Genomic DNA, 17,351 nt, shown 5'->3' with positions numbered 1-17,351 from the left:
TAGCTGAAGTTGTACTAACTTCTATGACAACACATAAGTCAGGTGATTGACTATAAATGTATTTTTAACTAAAATCTCAGCTCCTTTTTGCAGGCCTTGTGCCACATATGCTTCCACCTTCACTGAGTTTGGGACTACATGTGTAGGTCTTACTTTCATCCTCACTGGAAGTGATGGTATAAGGAAGAACACAATTTGGAGAATAACTTTTTTCCATGGATTTTGCTGCTATCAAGCACAATAGGCTTGTTTTTCTTCCAGGCTACACATCACAAATCACATTTTTAAAAGTGTGTTTCTACATGAGTGAAAACCACTTACAATCCAATTATTTAAAGACAGGATAACCAAAAAATTGAATATTTTTGTCAACTTTTATAAGATAATAACAGGAAATATAAAATTCACAATTTTATCAAATTTACTTAATACAAGAATCAATTGGTTGAAATGACACCTGCTGAAACAGTGCTTTGGATGGTCAGTACATGAACGTGCTGCCTGAGTGACACTCAAGGTAACCTGTAAGTGGTTAACATAGCTTCCCGTTGCACAAATAGAACTTTTTTTCTTGTTGATAGCAGTTCAATAATAGGATTTCTATTGAATCGTTAATGTATCTAGGGATACTGACACCTGGATTATATTTCTGTCGCTAATGCACAAATATATCAGAGATAACCTGGGTTGTGTTCTTGATGAAGTTAAGATGTTAAGTGTACATATTTTGCTCTGATCTATTAAAGTAGATGTCATGTCAGAAAAATAATGAGGTAATTGCATCAATTGGTATTCATGAACCTATGTGTAATTACCATTTTCTCTCCAGGGGAGATTAGATTACAATTAGTAGAGTACTGAATACCTAAAAGGGAAGTGGCACTTGGAGTAGGAGAAAAAGAGTAAATAGGAAAAATGATAAGAAAACTCACTTTGTTTTTGTTTTGGTTTGTTTTGTTTTTGGATACTGAGTATCAAACTCAGGACTTTGTATTTGAGAGGCAAGTGGCAGCACTACTGAGCTAAATCCCAGGCCCTCACTTTGTGATTCTATTACAATTAGCCCCATCTACCTACCCACTTCATATGGACAAATAGAATTCTATGTAGTAGTATGTTCTATATTTAGATGCTAAATACATCCAAACTTTACTAATTCACTGATTTGTATGATTTGCAATGTCACATTTAACAAGAATACTGTCAACATAAGTTTTGTTAACTTCAGTGTTACGTATTTCCACACACAAATACATTCAAATACTTTTCTTATCTCTAAATAAAAATAATAAAAAGTTGGAATTCAAATTTTAATCAAGTAATAATATTATAAACAGCTAAGTTAGATAGAAATTTATATGCAATCAGAGAGGGGTTGGGCCCTCGAGGAAGTCAGCACACACAAAAAAGACATCAGAATTGTGCCTGGAGGAGAATGTGAAAGGAGCCAGGCCTCAGGAAGCCATAACAGGACTCAGGAAGCAATAACAAGGCCTGCAGGTTTCCCTAGAGACAAACAGCACCTTGAGATTGTACCGTGATTAGCACCACCTGGTCCAGTGGGCCCAGGTAGGCAGGAGACATTAAATCTGGATCCATACTCACCTTTTTTCTCTAAAATGCCTTTGATCGTTCCCTTACTACATGACTCATTTCCCAACTGGATCAATATTAGCTCTATTTGTGGTCCTATAGGTTGACTGTAGTTTGACCCACGTTATACCCTCATAGTGATTTTGCTGTATAAATTATCCCAACAAAGGATCTCAATGGCCCCCCACTCAGGTGCCCTCCTGGAAATCTAGAAGGTACTCATGTTGGGAGCAATGCTACATAATTCTAGGGATAAATCATTTGGTTAGCCTAGTTCTCTTGCCTACAGCCCAGCTACAGAATAACTCCAGTTTGGCCTACGGTCACAACTGAGACTTCAGTGATCCAGTGATGCTGTGATTCTCCAGGACAAGAAACATCCTGGGAGAACAAACATCTGCTCAGTTCCTCATTGTTCTTGGACTGATTAACACCTTTTTTGCCGGAGATGTACTGAACTCTCTGCAAGCCTTCCGTTACACCTTGTTTATCCCAATGTGAACTATTGAACTCTCTGCAAGTCATTTGTTACATTTGTTTCTCCCGATGTACTGAATAAAAGGTGTGGTAAGCTGGGGGCTTTGTCTTTGCTGCCCAGAGCAGCACTGATCAGACCCAAAGCTCAGCTTCTTCTCAGTCTCATTTTTCTACCTTTCCTGTAATTCGCCGTGTGCTGCCGTGGCTCGCAGGAGACCAGGACTAACTGCAGAGGTACTGGTAACGTCCCCTTCCCCTGTCCCCTACATACTCGTCTTATTATTATGTGGGACCAAAATGATTCCATTTTGGAGCCGTCTCCTTTGTTCTCTCAAATTTGTGCTTAAACTAGAAATTCACCACTTGAAATTCCTGAGTTTATTACCCAACCACCTGTGTACCCGGGGAGAGAGCGTTCCAGGCACACTATCTGTAGGATAAGCAGTTAATGAGCTGACTGTCCACACAAGATAGATGCGGCCATTAGTGGGTCTGCTAACGATCAGTATGTAACAACCGGCCGTTAATCTTTGCCCCTTTTCTCCCTCACAAAAACCAATACGTAATCCCCTTCGACCCCCAAAGCCTAGCCAACCAAAACCCTACACTTCATATGTATTGAGTATTAACCAATCACCTGGCTACTAATAACCAAAGCTTGTTGTATTCTCAATAAAAACCCTGCTAGTTAGGGACTCAGGGCTCTCAATCTCGATCCGCTGTGTCGGTGACAGTTGAGAGTCCCTGCTTAAGCTTGAATAAACGACCCTTGTGTGCTTACATCGAAAACGGCCTCCTGGTGGTCTCTGGGACTTCACAATCTGGGCACAACATTTGGGGGCTCGTCCGGGATCCCAAGACCTTCAGGACTCCCGTACCGGAGGGTCAACGCCGGCTGGTGAGTGTTTTTTTGTGTTTGTAAAGTCTGGGCCTATTTTCTGGGAAGGTCGGCAGACGGTCTAGGCGGACGCGCTGCAAGGGTCGCCGACCCGGGATCCTGGAAGACGTTCCGGATTCCGCTGGTGGGGACGGAGTGCCCCAAGAGTACGAGTCAGTGAGACTCCTAAAGGGACGGTGCGGGTCGCTCCCGCGGCACGGCAGGAGGCCGTCGTCCCATTTGCATTGCCTCCGATCAGGCGGAGGACGATTTTGTCTCGCGTGTTTTTCTGTTGTGTTTGTCTGTGTGTTGTACTGACTTGGACTGAGACGATGGGACAGACTGTGACTACCCCTCTTTCCCTCATGAAAGATCATTTCAAGAAAGTTAGGGAGAGCGCTCGTAACCTAAGTTTAAAAATTAAAAAGGCTAAGTTCATCACCCTCTGTAGCTCGGAGTGGCCCACCCTTGGGGTAGGATGGCCCCCCGAGGGAACTTTTGATTTGCAAATTATACGCAGAGTTCGTAAAGCCATCCTTCATCCCGACCAGGTACCCTACATTGCCATTTGGGAATTTCTGATCTTTAACCCACCCCCGTGGGTTAAGCCTTTTTTGCCTTCACAGCAACAGCAGCCAGAGTTAATCCTGACAGCCAGTAAGAAGACTCCTAGAGGGCGCGATGACGAGGAGCAGACCGAAACCAAGCCGACCGCGCCACTCTACCCTGTCCTCCAGGGAGGGACCGAAGAAGATCTTATTTTCCCTCCCCCTTACTCTCTCCCCTCTCTTCCACAACAGCAGGCTGAAAGAAATGACCCAGTCCCAGCCGGGGCTAGGGAGAAAAAGCCCGCCCCGGGTGCTGGCAACCGTAATGGTCCCGCCCAAAATACTCGTCACCGGCGCGCCGCCTTGCCCGCAGGACCAGCAGACTCTACTGTTTGTCCGCTGCGAGCGATAGGGCCCCCTGATGAGCATGGGAACCAGCCTCACCATTACTGGCCCTTTGCTACAAGTGATCTTTATAATTGGCGCCGACAACATGCCAATTTCTCTGATAACCCTAGAGATTTGATTAACCTGTTAGAAACTGTTTTGTTTACCCATCAGCCCCACTTGGGATGACTGTCAATAGCTTCTGCAGGTCCTGTTCACCACTGAGGAACGAGAGAGGATCCAGAATGAGGCCAGAAAATTGGTTCCTGGTGACAATGGTCAACCCACCACCAATGCTGACACTATCAACACTTCTTTTCCTCTGTCCCGACCCAACTGGGACTTCAACACGGCGGAAGGTAAGGAGAGGCTTCGGGTCTATCGCCAGGCTCTATTAAAAGGTCTGAAAGCAGCAGCGAAGAAGCCTACAAATTTGGCTAAGGTAGGGGATGTACAACAAAAGTTAGATGAAAGCCCTGCTGCTTTCCTAGAAAGAATTCAGAAAGCTTTTCGTAGGTACACTCCTATGGACCCAGAAGCAATTGAGACAAAGGCAGCTGTAATAATACATTTTGTCAACCAGGCGGCGCCAGACATTAAGAGAAAGTTACAGAAAGTAGATAGGTTAGGAGAAAAGAGTATTCAGGACTTAGTGGCAGTGGCAGAGAAAGTGTATAACAATAGAAAAACCGCAGAGGAGAAACGAGAAAAAGCTGATGACCGCCAGACCCGAAACTTAGCTCGGATCCTTCTGGCTGCCACTGCGGGAGAACAGAAGGAACGTGAACGTAGACTAAGAAAGATTGCGGTGGAAGGAGAAAACAAAGAGAGACGCAGAGAGCGCCCCCAGTTGGGGAAAAATCAATGTGCTCATTGCAAAGAGTATGGACACTGGGCCAGAGACTGTCCCAAAAAGAAACAACAGGAAGGACGCCCCAAGGCCCCTATCCTGGCTATGGATGAATTAAATGATTAGGGGGGACGGGGTTCGGCACCCCTCCCCGAGCCCAGGGTAACCCTAAAAGTGGAGGAGAGACCTATCGAGTTCCTAGTGGATACAGGGGCTCAACATTCGGTCCTACTTAAACCATGTGGCCATGTTTCTGATAAGACCTCCTGGGTTCAAGGAGCTACAGGCATGAAAAAGTATTCATGGACAACCCAAAAAACAGTAGACTTGGGAGTGGGCCAAGTAACCCACTCATTTATGATTATACCAGACTGCCCCTACCCCTTATTGGGAAGAGACTTACTGACTAAATTAGGGGCTCAAATTCATTTCCAACCCGGGGACACAAAAGTCCTTAATCAAGAGGGAAGGCCCATTCAGGTACTAACCATAAACCTAGAAGATAAATATCTGCTACATCAGAAGAGGGCCCCTCCTGATCCTGACATGGAACAATGGCTCATCATGTTCCCACAAACATGGGCAGAGACTGGAGGCATGGGGTTAGCTGCACACACAGCACCAGTGTTTGTAGAAATAAAACCTGGGGCAGATCCTGTACAAGTTCGCCAATATCCTATGGCCCTAGAGGCCCAGAAGGGAATAACTCCACACATCAGGAGGTTGCTTGCTCAGGGGATTCTTAGGCCTTGTCAATCAGCCTGGAACACCCCCTTGTTGCCAGTGCGAAAACCTCATTCTAATGACTATCGGCCAGTGCAGGATCTCCGGGAAGTGAACAAGAGGGTTATGGACATCCACCCCACAGTGCCTAATCCATACACCCTTTTGAGTTCACTTCCCCCGAGCCATCGATGGTACACAGTCTTGGATCTCAAAGATGCTTTTTTTAGCCTTCCGCTAGCACCCAAAAGCCAACACATCTTTACATTTAAATGGAGTGACCCAGAACAAGGCCTCAACGGACAGCTGACATGGACCCGATTACCCCAAGGATTCAAAAACTCTCCCACCATCTTCGACGAGGCCCTACATGAAGACCTGGGTGAGTTTCGCCTCCAGAACCCCCAACTAACTCTGTTACAATATGTAGATGACCTCCTCATAGCAGCTGAAAAGCGGGAAGACTGCCTAAGTGAAACCAAGAGACTCTTGATAGTCATAAAAGAACTGGGTTACCGGGCGTCCGCCAAAAAGGCCCAGATCTGCAAACCCGAGGTAAGCTACTTGGGGTACATGCTTAGGGAAGGGCAGAGATGGCTGTCGGATGCTAGAAAAGAGACAGTTCTTAAGATACCCACACCAGATTCTCCTCGGAAAGTCAGAGAGTTCTTGGGATCGGCGGGCTTCTGCCGCCTATGGATACCGGGGTTCGCAGAGCTCGCAAGGCCCCTTTATGAGGCAACCAAAGACAATCAGGCTTTTCAATGGACAGAAAAGCTACAAAAATCTTTCGATCAAATTAAAACAGCCTTGCTGACGGCACCAGCCTTGGGCTTGCCCGATATTACTAAGCCATTCCACCTTTACATTGATGAAAACAAAGGAGTCGCTAAGGGCATCCTGGTCCAGCATCTAGGGCCATGGCGCCGCCCAGTGGCGTACCTATCAAAAAGACTTGATCCAGTTGCATCAGGATGGCCCCCGTGTCTAAGAATGATTGCAGCAGTGGCTCTAATGGTCAAAGATGCTGACAAGTTGACATTAGGCCAAAAACTGTGCGTGACCACCCCTCACGCTATTGAGGGAGTCCTAAAACAGCCTCCGGATCGATGGCTCAGTAATGCTCGCCTGACCCACTACCAGAGCTTACTCCTAAATCCAACCCGAGTTGTCTTTCAGGCCCCGGCTGCTTTAAACCCAGCCACACTGTTGCCAGACCCGAACTTGGAGGCTCCGCTTCACGACTGCACAGACATCCTAGCCCAGGTACATGGAATTCGAGCAGATCTGAGCGACCAACCATGGCCAGATGCAGATGATACCTGGTACACTGATGGGAACAGCTTTGTTCGTGATGGCCGCAGGTATGCAGGAACAGCAGTGGTGACAGAGACTGAGGTCATTTGGGCAGAACCATTGCCCACCGGGACCTCAGCACAACGGGCGGAGCTCATAGCTCTGACCAAGACATTGACTCTAGGACGGGGCCAAAAGTTAAATATATACACAGATAGCCGGTATGCCTTTGCCACTGCACACGTCCATGGGGCCATCTACAAAGAAAAGAGACTCCTGACAGCTGAAAAAAAGACTATTAAAAACAAAGAGGAGATCCTTGCCCTCTTAACAGCCCTCTGGCTACCTAAAAAATTAGCCATTATCCATTGCCCAGGACACCAAAAAGGCGACACTCCAATTGCCAGAGAAAATAATTTAGCTGACCAGACAGCCCGAGAAATAGCCTTAAAGATTAATCTGACACTGGCCACTCAGCTGCCCGATCCGGGAAGTGCAGCCCTACCAGAAAAACCCCAGTTCACTGAAGAAGATTTAAATTGGATAAAACAATTACCTATGCCTCAGTGCCTCAACGGGTGGTGGAAATCTTCTGATTGTAAAGTCATCTTGCCTAAAGCGCTGGGAGAACAAGTTCTCTCCAAGATGCACCGGACCACCCACATGGACACTCGAAAAATGCAAGATCTCCTGAGACATGCTGAAATTCAGATCCGTGATGCTAATTCTAAAATTGAACATATTGTTGCTACCTGCAAAGCCTGTCAATTAACAAATGCCACCCACAATAGGGCCAACCCAGAAAATAGGCTGAGGGGAAGCCGACCTGGAGCCTATTGGGAATTGGACTTCACCAAGGTAAAACCTGGAAGGTATGGTTATAAATACTTGTTAGTTTTTGTAGACACTTTTTCAGGATGGACAGAAGCGTTTCCTACCAAACATGAAACAGCGTGAAGTGTGACTAAAAAACTGCTAAAAGACATCCTGCCAAGGTATGGTTTTCTAGTAATGCTAGGATCAGATAATAGACCCGCCTTTATTTCCAAGGTGAGTCAAACCCTAGCACAGATATTGGGGACGGATTGGAAATTACATTGTGCATACAGACCCCAAAGCTCAGGACAGGTAGAGAGGATGAATAGAACATTAAAAGAGACCTTAACTAAATTAACCTTAGAGACTGGCGGTGACTGGGTGACTCTCCTTCCCTTCGCCCTCTATAGGGTATGCAATTCACCCTATAAGATGGGATTAACTCCCTTTAAAATCATGTTTGAAATTCCCCCTCCCATTATTCCCAACCTTCAATCAAATGTGCTTGTTAAATTTGATGACCAAAAGTTGTTACTTTCTTTAAAAAGCCTCCAAAGTGTGCACGAGGATATCTGGCCTAAATTAAAAGCCTTATATCAAACTGGACCGCCTCCCGAGCCCCATCGCTATCGACCAGGAGACTGGGTCTTCGTCCAGAGACACCGACAAAGGGACCTTGAGCCCCGTTGAAAAGGACCCTACGTCACAGTCCTGACCACGCCCACCACTCTCAAGGTCGAGATCCTCACGCTGTCCTAGAGGACTTCGTTCCATCATGGCAGGTGTCCAAAGACCAAGACAATCCCCTCAAACTCAAGCTGCGTCGTCGAAGGTCATGATTGTGGTAACTGTACTTTTGACACTGATTTTAGGAGGACAGAACCCACATGCTCCCCTAAATTTAACCTGGATGATCATCAGTACCGCCACAGGTGACATTATTAACAGCTCGTCCAAAGTGAGCCCACCATTAACCTGGTGGCCTGCTCTAGAGTTTGATCTCTGTCGGCTAGCCACTGGCAGCTGGGATATCGGACACTGGAGCCTAGAGTCACGGGGAAGGCCTGAATGTGGGGAAACAAAAAAGGGGTGTACCCTCCCCCCGGTCGATTCACGAACACCGGGCTGCAACCATGTAATTCGCAGGGCAATATTACGAGACACCCCCTTCTACAGGGAGGACTCTGCGTTGCCTTAGGTAAAGAATGTTGCTTCTATGTAGATCATTCAGGAGTGGTCAAAGAGTCCATGGCTAAAGTTAGGGAAGACATCGCCAAACGTAAGCGAAAAAGAAAACTATCTCAAAACTGGTTCGAATCTTGGTTTAATTCTTCCCCTTGGCTAACTACCCTAATCTCTACCCTGCTAGGCCCCTTGCTTATCGTGTTACTACTGTTGACCTTTGGACCTTGTATGCTCAATAGACTAGTTTCGTTCATCAAAAAACGAATTAACGCTGTTCAGTTAATGGTGCTCAGGTCCCAATACCAGCCAATTCCTACCGACTTGATAGAATTAACCCCCAGAGGCCCATGATTGGCCCTCTATAGCATCATGAGAAGGGGGGAATGTGGGACCAAAATGACTCCATTTTGGAGCCGTCTCCTTTGTTCTCTCAAATTTGTGCTTAAACTAGAAATTCACCACTTGAAATTCCTGAGTTTATTACCCAACCACCTGTGTACCCGGGGAGAGAGCGTTCCAGGCACACTATCTGTAGGATAAGCAGTTAATGAGCTGACTGTCCACACAAGATAGATGCGGCCATTAGTGGGTCTGCTAACGATCAGTATGTAACAACCGGCCGTTAATCTTTGCCCCTTTTCTCCCTCACAAAAACCAATACGTAATCCCCTTCGACCCCCAAAGCCTAGCCAACCAAAACCCTACACTTCATATGTATTGAGTATTAACCAATCACCTGGCTACTAATAACCAAAGCTTGTTGTATTCTCAATAAAAACCCTGCTAGTTAGGGACTCAGGGCTCTCAATCTCGATCCGCTGTGTCGGTGACAGTTGAGAGTCCCTGCTTAAGCTTGAATAAACGACCCTTGTGTGCTTACATCGAAAACGGCCTCCTGGTGGTCTCTGGGACTTCACAATCTGGGCACAACAATTATTTCTTCTTACGTCCAATAAAACTCTCCTAACTTCCTCCTCTGGTTGGCCACTTCACTTCTCAATGTTGTGAGACCACAAACTCAACACATTTGACACCTAACAGGTCAGGAGTTATATTTTTTCTATATCAACATGATTGTCTTTCTAGGACTAGAGCAACCCTCATGTAGTAAAAGTAATGAAGCCTTCACTTGGAGAGTTTATCTCTCCCTTTTTAAAACCTAAGCCAATAAAAATAAAATAATAAAGAAACAAACTTTTAATAGCCTATAGATAATCACACTCCTACTAAGAAACCAGTTTAGTATCCTGCAGTTTAAACAGCTGCCATTTGTCAGTTAATTGCTTATGTTATTTCCCATCTTTGCATTAAAGCAGAATGCTATATTTGCATTTTTGACCTACTTTGTTTTCATAAGCAAAGGTAGCAAATAAGAATCATTAAAATAACCTATCTAATTGTCTTCACTCATTAGAAGGGAGAAAAGAAGTCCACAAAAAAGCTCAACATCATAAAAAAGAGATTCGTTGCATCTATTACCTAATTTTCTATCAGATCCCTAGGAAAAAATAACTCACTACATTAAATGTGCAGAAGAATAATTCTATCCCTCCTCCAGTCTTGTCTGAGTAGTCCATATTCACTTCATTTGCACAGCTAATCATCTGCCCAAAAGCAGTTCTCATTTTTACATCTTTCAAAAGAATTTTTGACCTAGGCTTCACCCCAATGGAAACTCTCCTGAAGATTCTTTTGTACATGTGGAATTGAAAGAGAATGAATATTCTCATTATCTAATTTCTCAAAATTTGCAGTAGCCAAGCATGAGAACTTGGTCTATAACCCATTTTACCTCATGTTGGACCCTACATGTCAATCTTTCAGTGTGATTCCACACCCTATGTCAAAGAATAATTGCAACAAATAAGTTACACAAAAGAGGAAGACTTTTTCCAAGACTAATGAATTAAGGGTTAATATTATTGCAGTAGGGAAAGAGATTGGATTCAATGCTGTGGAAATCAAAGATGGTAGAGGTTTTAAGTGTTGGGGTAAGCTACTAAAAAAGTACAGAAGGACAGTAAAATGGAGTTAGTCAATATGATTAGGCACATGTGTTTGCTAATTGTTGCTCATAGAAATTTAGCTCTTACCTCCTCTCTCACATATTCTAAGATATAGGGCCCTGTCTTCTCTTTCTTCATGATTGCTTTTCCAAGGCCCTTGAAAAAGACATTCCTGCATTACAAAACTGACAAAAGGCTTTAAAAATATATATCTCTAAAGGAAAGAGAAGTTCTCTGACATAAATGCTCTAAGAAAAGAGAGATCAAATGTTATATTCAGGAAAAAAAAACTGTCTAAAGCTTAGTCAAGCTGTTGACCACATTAATGCCATCATGGTATCAGAGGTGCAGAGCTGATCCACTAGTGTAAATTTGACAGTCGAGGAGAGAGGAGCTATCAGGCTCCAGGACAACCCAAGACCAGAAAGCTCCATCCATTCTTAACCGTCTTCCCTACACACCTGGAATAATTACTTGCATGGAAATTGAGGATTGTTTTTGTATTATTTTTTACGTTCACACTTATGAAATATGACAAAATGTAATTGAGTACATCATTTCTCTTCTGCTAGAATTGCATTCTCTCCAGGCAGAAAAATAGAACTAATCTTATTTCCACTTCCCCAGCAATTTCTGCAGTTTTATAAAACTCATGCAAAAAGCAATAGGCCAATATCTGGCTTTCCCAGCAAGTCACCAAGCAGTGCTACTGGAAGCTGCAACCTGGGTGTCTGATGCTATCCTGAAGCCACCATGATCCATAAAGCCACCAAGCTGCACTCCAGAGAAAGGTATATAAAAAGGTAATATTCAGAAGATTCATTCTCAGACCTGCCTTCAGCCCCCTCCCATATATCAGGCTTACCTCCAAATGCCCGATTTCAACTTTTGTTTTGTGCACTCCCCTTCTGGCTAGGCAACTGCTTTTATTACATTCTCAGTGCTCCATTCCCCTGCTTCCTTCTCTACTTTATGATTGCTCCAGTACTTGGGGTGGGGGGCAGTTCCCTGGAGAACTCAAGCTGTTTGATACCTAAGTCAGTTCGACTGTTGGAAACCTTTCATTCCTCTTCATCGAGCCAAAGTGAATCCATTTTTCCAAAGTCTGAGCTCCAAACTCACATTTTCCATAGAGCCTTCCCTGACTTTCTTCTTAGAAGAAATGCATCTTCTCTCTGATCCTACAGCAATTTGATGAGATTTTCATACAGCATCTATCCTACTATACTGCGGTTCTAGGTCCACCTATCTATTTCTCTCACTAGACTAAAGCTGTTTGTGTAAAAATAATATAGTTTATTCATTCTCTACTTCTAATCCCTCAAAGGCACTCAATTAATTGAAAATGTATTTTCCATATCCACATATGCATGACTTAGTAAACAGCCCTACCTAGGTTGCAGACGAAAATTCTAGGACCCATCCTCTTCTTGTCTTTGGACATAATGAGTTAGGCCAATTTTCAAAGCTTATTATGTTTTTCTCCTTTTAAGAGGATAGTACATCCAGTTCCCTCATAAAAATGAGAAATAGTGCAACAGTTAATATTTTCTACAAAACTCAATGTCCTACAGCATTTAAGCTCATTTTTCCTATTAAAATAGGTATTATTAAATATATTTCGTCCTTATACTTACAATGTAATAACCATTATAACCAATATAAAGTACCTAATAGTAAGCCAGATATTAAATATAATAGCTTAATTTTCAGGAAAAATTGACACATATTTTCCTTCCTCGATTTGATTTAGATATTTGAATCTCACATTTATTCTGCTGAACACTGAGTTTCCACTATGCAGGAAATGTGTCTATATGCACTCTGCTATTTATTCCCAGATATCTTTTTATCTACTCTACTTTGTCTGTTATAGAAAAATCAAAGAAAAAATAGGGAGGTATTTTCACATGTCATTGTAGTAAAGTACATTTCATAGAATCTAAAAATTGGAAAAAATCTCATCAGATAACTTAGCCAAATTGCACCCATCTTACTGAGAGAGATGTCCCTCAGGCCCTGCTCAGTGTGCTGAGCACCCCCTCCTCCAAGAGACCCTACTGCCTGAGGCTGCCCAGCCCTCCTGCTTTGAAAATTACCAGCAGAAGGAAGCTGGTCTGTGTTGACTTCCAAGTAGTACCTTTTATATGAAATCATCTATCACTTTTTAGTTTGGTCCTTTATCCAGCCCAATTTTTCACACAACATGGTTTCCAGATGTTTCTCATTTTTGTCATTCTCTTCCTGGATCTTTTCCTGGACATTCTGAATTTCCTGTTGTTTGCTTTCAATTTGTTTGTTTGGGTTGGTTGATTAAAATTTGTTTCCAATATGATTCCAAGAACTAAAACTTTTCTTACACAATTGTCAATTAAATCAAAAGCTTCTAAATCCTGGATTATAAATTTGAAGGTTTTTTAAAATAAAAATTTATAGTGATCCTCAATTCAAGGATTAAACTTTAAAAATACGTAACTCAAAATGCATGCAATTAATACTTTCAGATGCATCTCTTTGTATTCTTTCTGCTATAGCTTTTTGGTGGCTCATGCTCAGTGTAAAAAAGAGAAGAAAAAAGTCCTAGTTTCAAGTGAAATTAGCTCACTGGTCAACAGCAAGGTATTTATCACACAGGAATTTGTACTGTGACCTGAGGCCCATTTTTAGAAACTTATCAACCCTGCTGAATACAAAGTGTTTTTTGTTTCCTTTTATTATTTTCCTTGCCTGTCTTTTCTTCTCTCTGCTTTACTTTTCTCCCCTAGTTACCTTAAGTAATTAAAATAATGCAATTAATAGGCTTCAAACATGTCTAGACAGCTTCTGATTATTAGCAAAGAAGTAAATCATTTCCTCTCTTAGGATTTAGCCCTAACTCCCAGTTCTTACACTTAACAAGCATCTATTGGCCATGCATTGAGGATTAGAAAACTAATCTTTCCAATTCTTCTATTTATATACCATTCTGTTAGAAACTTGAGCCACAGAAATATAGGACTGAATTCTAGAATTAACCAGGCAATCTAGAAGACTTCCAAAGGGCCCAGGAAAGGGGTGGTCCCAGCCTGGAAAAAGCTCTCTTATCTTCCGTTTTTCTCTCCAAGAAAGGATCTGGACTTTCAGTTTAAGGGTGAGGTCCACTTCTGTGTGGTTCTTATATTTCCGAAGTTACAAACTCTACCTACTGTCTATTAGGAATCCAAGGCACATAATTCTCTCTTCACTGCAAAAGAGGGTTCTGACATTAATCAAAGAAATCAACCACAATATCCCCAACACTGGCAAATATTTTCCAAAATACTTGGTATAATATTTAATTGCTTAGCATTTATTGTCCTGGGTATCACCGTGTTTATACATGATATTGTAAAATCAACAGAAAGAAATATATCTAGAATTTAATATTTTTCTTCCTGCAGCATTTAATGCTATTTTTTTACTCTTATAAAGGATCAAATGAAGAAAATGTAAGAATGATGGTTTTTTCAAACTTGATCACCGACGACTCACCTAATATACAATTTATTAGCTCACATAAGAACATATATTCCAAAAAGGTAAACCTCTCCAAACAAATCTGAGAATTTTATATTACAAAGTAAAAAAGAAACATTATGCTTCTTTTTCCTGTAGCCATCACTAGCTAACTGCAATACCTAACTATAGGAAAACACACAATAAAATTCAATCTTCGCTTTCTAATACAATTGGTACTCTTTTTGCTTTTATTGTTTTTGTATAAACTTTTAGTTGAAGTATGTCACATATGAGTAAAAGTATACAAAATATTTCTGTAGAGTTTGATGAATCATACAAAGTGAATAAAATAACCACACAGATCAAGAAATAGAACCAGACCAGCAACTCAGAAGCCCTCCATCAGCTCCTTGTAAATCATAATTACTACAGTTGATAACAATAAAAAGAACTAAAATATAACATCCTCTCCTTCCTTTCTCTTCATCCACTTCCCAGTGGTCATTCATTATAATAAAATTTTGAAATCCTTTAATGTGTAGTTCCATTTCAAATAAAAATTTCAATGCTTTGAGAAAGTGATTTATGATCCCATTTGAATTTTTAAATTCCTTTGTACAATTCACTTTTTAGCTTCAAATATTGCATCTGGGTTTCCTTTCTTTGTTTGTTTATTTATTATTTATTTTTGCTCTTTTCAGGAAAGATAAACAGAGAAGTTGAAAAACCTCAAGTAACATAAAAGGAAGAGTGAAGTTGAAGTAAAGAAGACAAATACACTTTTAACTCTGAAATGTGCTCCTGTTCTTTAACAATGAAAACTTTCCATTGAACAGGTTAATTGGATATCCTGCAGTGCTGCTATGTTGCAGTTCACAAGAATGACTTCACCTTGAAAAGGATATTTCCTATCAAGGATGTTTCCTTGATATTTTCTATCTGCCTCCATCATGCTTTTCTGTGTAACATTTCAACAATAAATGTTGTCTTTGTTATAAAACAAATAATGATCATACATGTAAGTCACTGGAGGAACCAATATAATTATATTTTGTTCTTTCTTTGCAGAGCGAATATTATAAACCACATCTTTAAAGAATAAAATGATACATATATTGCAATATGTTAGTAAAATTTAAAAAAATCACTGGTATATTTTTCAATATAAAGCTATGACTAAAAACTTAATCTTTGTGAACTCTATTTTGTTTTGTTTTAATCAACAAATACTGAGTGCTTACATACCATTCATTGTTCTGAGCACTTTATGAGGATTATTTTATTTCTTTTTTTCATTAAGTTTACTGGTACCTTTTAGGTATACAATATAGTTACATTAATCATTGGTCTAAAAGAGTAGGGGAAGTGGGAGTGGTAGGGGAAAGGAAAGAAGGGAAAAGAAAAAATATGAGAAAAGGATTATTTTATTTCTATAACTCTATGAGACATTTACAATCATCATCATGTCTAAAATATTACTGTATAATGTAGCAGTTCCATTACTGGTATATAAAAAGACAAATATTATATGATCTCATTTAGACATATATTCTAAAAAGTTGTACTCACAGAAGCAGAAAATAGAACAGTGGTTACCAAGAGTTATGGATTGGGGAAATTGGGAATATGTTAATAAAGAGAATATAAAATTTCATCTAGACAATGTCTGGATAATTCATAACATTATGTGGTACACCGTAAATACATATAATTTTTATTTGTGAATTTAAATCAATAATCAATCAATCAAGATTCCTGAAGACTCACATAGTATGTACTTCACTGGCTCACATAAGAATTTATATTGCAAATATAAATATCTCCACACACAAATTTTGTTATAATTATTTTGTAGTTAATAAGAAGTAGATAGCCTATTATGGGCTTTTTTCCCCATATACAGTATCTGACATAGCTAAGTGCAGTTCCTAACAGCGGAAGAGAAAGAATATCCCTACAGCTCTCCACTAACCTTCCTCCAGTTGTGCAGCAAAGTGAATAACCATGATTTAACTGGGACCACAGAGCCTTTTATTTCAACCACTAAGCTATGTACGTCTCTTGGGAGCTCTTACTAATAAGTACGTGTGTGTGTGTGTGCGTGTGTGTGTATTATGGCATAATATGCACACATGCATCTCCACATGTATTAATAGTTTTGTCCATTTTTATATTGACAGGTTTTAATTCTGCAGTTTCAGAAGTGCAAAATGTATAATACAAATGATAGTGAAGCTTCACGATATCCTCCAGAAATCTGCCACACTACACGGAATTTTGTTATAGGAGACAGATTCCTATGGATGAATAAGCACATTCTTGAAACATACAGATACCTCCAAATGGTGTTTAAGCTTTTAACATTTTCTTGTTGTTCATCCATTGAACAAATATTTACTGAATGTTGCTATGTACTAGCTGCTGTACAGGGCACTTGGGATACATCAACAAACATTTCAACTTTGTTAACTTTTCTCCTAGAAAGAGGAAATAAGAAAATGTGAAAAAAAAATAAACAAGTTCTATGCAATGTGAAAAGATGATGTGTGTTTGGGGAGATGGACGTTTTGGAGTAGTGGGATGAGGTATGGACCAGAGCACAGTTTTAAAGCTATGGTGCAGTCCTGTTGAGAGGAGAGATTTGAATAAAGATTCTATGGATGTGATGAAAGAGGTGAGAGACATTGCATGAGAGTGGGGAAGGGTTCCTGACTGAGCAACTAGCCAGAGCAAAGACTGACCACAAAAGATAGCTAAACAAGGGTTCCAGACTGAAGAACTAGCCAGAGTAAAGACTGACCACAAAAGATAGCTAAACAAGGGTTCCAGACTGAAGAACTAGCCAGAGTAAAGACTGACCACAAAGGATAGCTAAACAAGAAAGCAGGTGTTGGCTGGAACATGTGAGAGAAGAGCAGGGCTAGGAATAGCAGACAGAAGAGCAGCTGACCATCCCAATCACAGTGTTTTCAGTTATGTGAAACATTTTCTTTTCTAGTTTTTGGAGATACATGTCAATAATTTGCCCAGGCTGGCATCCAACTTGTGATCATTCTGCATCTGCCTTCAGAAAATCTGGGATTATAGGTGTGAACTACCATACCAGGCTTGAAAAG

At 41.2% G+C, this 17,351-nt stretch overlaps 1 protein-coding gene across 1 annotated transcript in view; it reads left to right on the top strand.

The window, feature by feature from the left end:
* LOC147826716 (uncharacterized) overlaps positions 1 to 4,860 on the top strand; it is a 69,162-nt gene extending 64,302 nt beyond the window's left edge. The window contains exons 2-3 of the mRNA XM_087216927.1: positions 2,759 to 2,968; positions 4,082 to 4,860. Of these exons, the coding sequence (XP_087073053.1) occupies positions 2,759 to 2,968; positions 4,082 to 4,858 (987 nt within the window). The 3' untranslated portion in view covers positions 4,859 to 4,860. The remainder of the gene's footprint in view (positions 1 to 2,758; positions 2,969 to 4,081) is intronic.
* The last annotated feature ends 12,491 nt before the right edge of the window (positions 4,861 to 17,351 follow it).

This window comes from Heterocephalus glaber, unplaced genomic scaffold, assembly GCF_053883595.1.
Source record: "Heterocephalus glaber isolate CG9 unplaced genomic scaffold, H.glaber_assembly_v1.0 deba00001461, whole genome shotgun sequence".
NCBI lineage: Eukaryota > Metazoa > Chordata > Mammalia > Rodentia > Bathyergidae > Heterocephalus > Heterocephalus glaber.
The sequence above is the reverse complement of the archived record's forward strand: the minus strand, read 5'-3'. Positions and strand labels throughout refer to the sequence as shown.